Here is a 5,000-nt window from a genome sequence, read left to right as displayed (position 1 = left end):
CATACATCACTCATTGTTCTGTCTGAACTCCTTGTCTATTCCTCTTTCCTCTGAGGATTATTCCAATTTAACATGTTCCTTCCCTCCTTACCTGCTCTCTCCTTACTGTAGGATGCTGTCGGAGGAAGAGATAGAAGCCCACCTGGTTGCCATAGCAGAACGGGAGTAGAGGTGCCCTCACAAACTTCAGGCCGCGGTTCATCACAGTATTTCATTTTCAGTGTGCTTGATTTAGCTCAACACTGTTAGACACAAGTACATACCTGTGTATCCCGGAAGTTTAATCATGCACACCTGAAGAAGAAAGTTATTTCTAATGGATGGACAGACATTCCTAATGGATGTTTTTTTTTTATTCAATATTCACAAATAACTGAATTATGACACATAAAATCATCTCTAGTGGACAAAACAAGCAACTCATTCCACCTCCTGCAACATATTTTCATTATTACATGTTTGAAATACAAACATTTCTGGATTCTAGTTATTTTGTATGACTTCAGCCTTTAGTTTTGGTTTGGAAGTGTACAGAATATTTGTCATACAGCGTATTTAATACTGTTCTCTTATAACACCAGGCTGGTTTCCATCTCCACACATGTAAAGTTGAAATAAAAAACATCCATCAGACTCATTGTCAACCCCTTAAAAACAGCCGTTATAATAAAATTTAACAGGATCAGAAAGAAGACTATTGTTTCGGTTTTGCTTTACATTAAATAGTTGTATCAGCTTTTATGTTCTTGTTGAACAGCAGATGGCATCAGTGAGTTGATAACGTTATCTAAGGTTGACAGATCAAGAGGGCAGAGACCACACTGGATCCACAGTTTACTCCAACAAACAATATTGGGAACAAATACAGTGGTGGTCCGAGTATGGTCTACTACCACACTGTTAAAATACTGCAGGTAAAAGTCCTGCATCGTAAATGTCACCTAAGTAAAACTGTGAAAAACAATCGGGAAGATGTACTTAAAGTATTCAATGCAGAAAATTGCTTATATGATATCACTGGATTATTAATTCACATGCACTATTGTAAAAGCAGGATTTTACTGCTGTGGGTTATTTTGAACTATTTTGTATCGGACAAGCAACTAACGATTCTTTTCATTATGGAATAATCTGCTAATCATTGTCTCCACTTATCGATTGATTCTTTGGTTTGCAAAAACCCAGCAAATAGTGAGTTTGGTCACAATTACCCAGTACAAACCTCAAGATGATTAAAAAATCTAAATTCATTCATTCATACATCTTCAACCGCTTAACTCGGGGTTGGGGTCGCGGGGGTGCTGGAGCCGATCCCAGCTGACATCAGGGTGAGGCGGGGTACACCCTGGACAGGACGCCAGTCTATCACAGGGCACATAGAGACGAACAGAGACAGACAACCATTCACACCTACGGGCGATTTAGAGTCATCATTTAAAATGACTAAAATAATTCAAAGGAAAATCAGAAAATCGCCACTTTTGAGAAGTCGGAACCGTGTAATGTTTTTGTATGAAAAACTGTTGCGCTTTTAGTAATAATCTCCATGTGTTTTCAGTGCAAAAATCTTAATTTGCAGAGTAGCTTGTAACAAAAGCTGTCACATAGATGTAGTGCGGTAGAAGTTAAAGGGCATGAAAATATATCTATATTATATTTCTGTTTTTAATGATTTATATTATACAGAAATCAATGCATATATGTCCACGTTTCCGGCTCTCCAGTGCTGTAAATCATCCTTTCTGTCCACTGTGCGACTTCATTTGACCACTACATGGCGCTGTTGTGTCTGCCTCTCTACCTCCCTCTGAACACAATTCACTGTTTCCCTGTGTACTTTTCTATTTGGGGAAACCTATTTTGACTTCTGTAAACAGTTGTACTTCCGAGTATTCAGTTCGTCTGTTTGTGTGCGTGTGTGTGTGTGTGTGTGTGTGTGTGTGTGTGCGTGTGTGTGTGTGTGTGTGTGTGCATCTGTGTGTGTGTCAGACAGCAAAACCTGTCATTCCATCTTGTTATGTGTGCCTCTGTGTGTCCGTCACTGAGTTTCCACCACAGTGACCAACCAATCTGGAGATACGGATCAGTGTCCTGTTCAATTACTGAATTTCAGTTGCGATCTGAATGTAGATGCATCTCTGGTCACACACACACACACACACACACACACACACACACACACACACACACACACACACACACAAAGACAGATAACAATAACTGTGAGTCTGCTTTGATTTTATTGAAAATAGACTTTGAAGGAAAATGTTGTGGATTCACAGAATTTGGTCACGTTTACAGGATTGACGCATCATCAAAAATAAGCTTTATTACACACATTCACAATAGTATTACAGTATTCTCTATTCAACACCAATAAAACCTTTTCTGTTCTTACTTACCTGCAAGGCATTGGGGTGAGGCAGCCTTTCTGTGTATTTGTTTTAGTGGAGGAAACAAAGAACTGCACCCTTGCAGTATCTATGTGAAACACACACAATGGAGTTACATGTTGTAATTTGTGATGTTCAAATTTCATAATTTTAAAAGGACAGAGCAACACTTTTGTTTTTACATTTAAAGCTTCTATTGAGGTTTTTTTGAATGCAGCTTTATGACGTCATCGCAAAACAAAATCATCAGTTTGATTCACCAGATTAGATGAGCTCCTTCTTTTATTTATTAAATCAACTTCCTTTATAGAATATAACTTGTCCATTGCGTTAAATTAAGTACATGTAGGCAGCAAAAAGGGCATAAAATATGGTGAAATAAGAAGTGTGTCCTCAGGCTTATTGCAACATTATGCTATGACAGAAACAACGCTCTGGAGTTAGTGTAAAATGTTTGGATCACACGAGTCAGAGACTATCCTACGCAGCCACCAATCTCTAATACTAATAATTATATTAGCGTTACCTAATCTTTATCTGCAACTGTGTAGAAATACCGGGTTAAACAGAATGAATAGACATTAATTCATTCATCTTCAACCGCTTATCCCGGGGTCGGGGTCGCGGGGGGGCCCGAGCCGATCCCAGCTGACATCAGTCTATCACAGGGCACATAGAGATGGAACAGAGACAGACAACCATTCACACCTACGGGCAATTTTAGAGTCATCAATTAACCTAACCTGTGCATGTCTTTGGATTGTGGGAGGAAACCGGAGAAAACCCACGCAGACATGGGGAGAACATGCAAACTCCACACAGAAGGGCCCAGGCCGGGATGCGAACCTGGAACCTTCTCGCTGTGAGGCGACAGTGCTAACCACTAAGAAAAAAAAAGGCCACCCAGCATTCAAATGTAGATTTGGAATCTCAGCGTTATGAATGAAGCCTTGAAGCTTATTTGGTGCAGCCTTATATTAAAAAAAAGACATCTTTCACAATGACTCCCTTCTTGCGCAGAGAGGAGGAATAGTTAAATAGTGGATGCTCGAGATATTCGCAGACACAATTAGGATTTAGGCTTGTACCAGTGATTAGCAGTGAGAGTAGCAAAAAGCCCTGCTAGTCTCCTTAAAGCTACTAGTGCGAGACGATCCTAAGTTATATTGATACGCCTCTTAACTTAATTCTTCTCCGTGTCCGCTCTAAGTTACAGGCCATAGGTAAAGTGTTGTACCGCAGCTTAAATACAGTAAGAGATGCATTCATATTAGTCAAATACATGGACTTTTAAATGTAGTATTGTTTTCAGGTCGACACAGAAACATCTGGACAGAAAGATTTGAAAAAAGAAGCCGGTGTTGTAGCTGGTGACTTGAAGGTGCACGTCTCATGCTTGTCTCTTCATCCTCATGTCTGTAAACCTGCACAAAAAGGAGAATCACTGTTAGGACCAACAGGCGTTCACGCTGCATGATCGTAAAAACACATGGGAGAGAGATCCAGACGGTTCAAACTGCCATCCAGAGTTTAATCTACGCATGCGAGAGCCACAGCAATCAGTGCACCATGTTGTCACGGGGATCACACTGGTGGTCATGAAGTTGTTGTACTGTACGTTGTCCATACCAGCGAGATTATTCATGCGGGTCATGGAGTTGGAGTTGGAGTTGGAGGGGAGGCTTGTACATGCGTACAGAGGTGTAGGCTTTTTCCCATGTCACAGTGGGAAAACGTAGTCAGCCTGTCCGTAGTCACTTTTTTATATAACTTAATAATATATAACTTAAAGAGTCTCACATAAGCCATGCCACCCTTGTCATTTGACACATCATGACCTTTTAAGTGTATATGGTGAACTTGTAAGCACAACTCTGTCTCCTTGAAGGCGTCGTGCCCATACAACAAAGCAGCATTCTCAATAACATCATGTTGGGAAACAGTCACTGTTGTTTTTGAAGATTTTGGGACAAAAATGACTCAAATGAGAGCGGTGACGGTAAAGTTGTGGCTGGACCGATGAACGATGAGCTGAACCTCGACACTTCATATCGTCACATTGTCATTTTATGTCATACTTGTGATTGTAGCCGCTTGAAATTCATTTGATTTGTTATCCCTCCCCAAATCCCAACTACTTCCTCAACCACTTTAGCTTTCCTCTTTCTTGCCTCGCCTCCACCACTACCCCCACCTGTTCACCTTCCTCCTCGGCCAAAGTCCTGAGGCTCCTGCCCCTCCACACCACATTCTCCATCCTCTCCGCCATCGCCCCTCCCTCCCTCCCTTCCCTGGTATGAAATGTTGACCCTGTGGCTGGTGTCTCCTGGTACTGGGACTGCCTGCCAAGCTGAATGGGCCCAGGGCATCGGGTAGCCAGGCTGTGTGTGTGTGTGTGTGTGTGTGTGTGTGTGTGTGTGTGTGTGTGTGTGTGTGTGTGTGTGTGTGTGTGTGTGTGTGCGTGTGTGTGTGTGTGTATTGGGTCAAGGCGTGGGGATTAGGTGTGTGTGAGTGATTGAGGGTGACAGCGGCCCAAGCATTAGGGGCCCTGTGGCAGATTTCGTAGGCCTGTTTTAGACTCACTAAGCTGGATTTACCAGCAACAGT

The 5,000-nt window shown here is 41.8% G+C and overlaps 1 protein-coding gene across 1 annotated transcript in view; it reads left to right on the top strand.

The window, feature by feature from the left end:
- Positions 1–639, top strand: part of LOC310947476 (proteasome subunit alpha type-6-like) — a 5,749-nt gene extending 5,110 nt beyond the window's left edge. Inside the window, exon 7 of the mRNA XM_083914276.1 lies at positions 112–639. Coding sequence (XP_083770402.1) covers positions 112–169 — 58 coding nt within the window. The 3' untranslated portion in view covers positions 170–639. The remainder of the gene's footprint in view (positions 1–111) is intronic.
- The last annotated feature ends 4,361 nt before the right edge of the window (positions 640–5,000 follow it).

The sequence above is a fragment of the Echiichthys vipera genome (assembly GCF_963691815.1).
Source record: "Echiichthys vipera genome assembly, chromosome: 5".
Taxonomy (NCBI): Eukaryota; Metazoa; Chordata; class Actinopteri; order Perciformes; family Trachinidae; genus Echiichthys; species Echiichthys vipera.
Note: the sequence above shows the minus strand (reverse complement) of the source record. Positions and strands in the feature narration are given on the sequence as shown.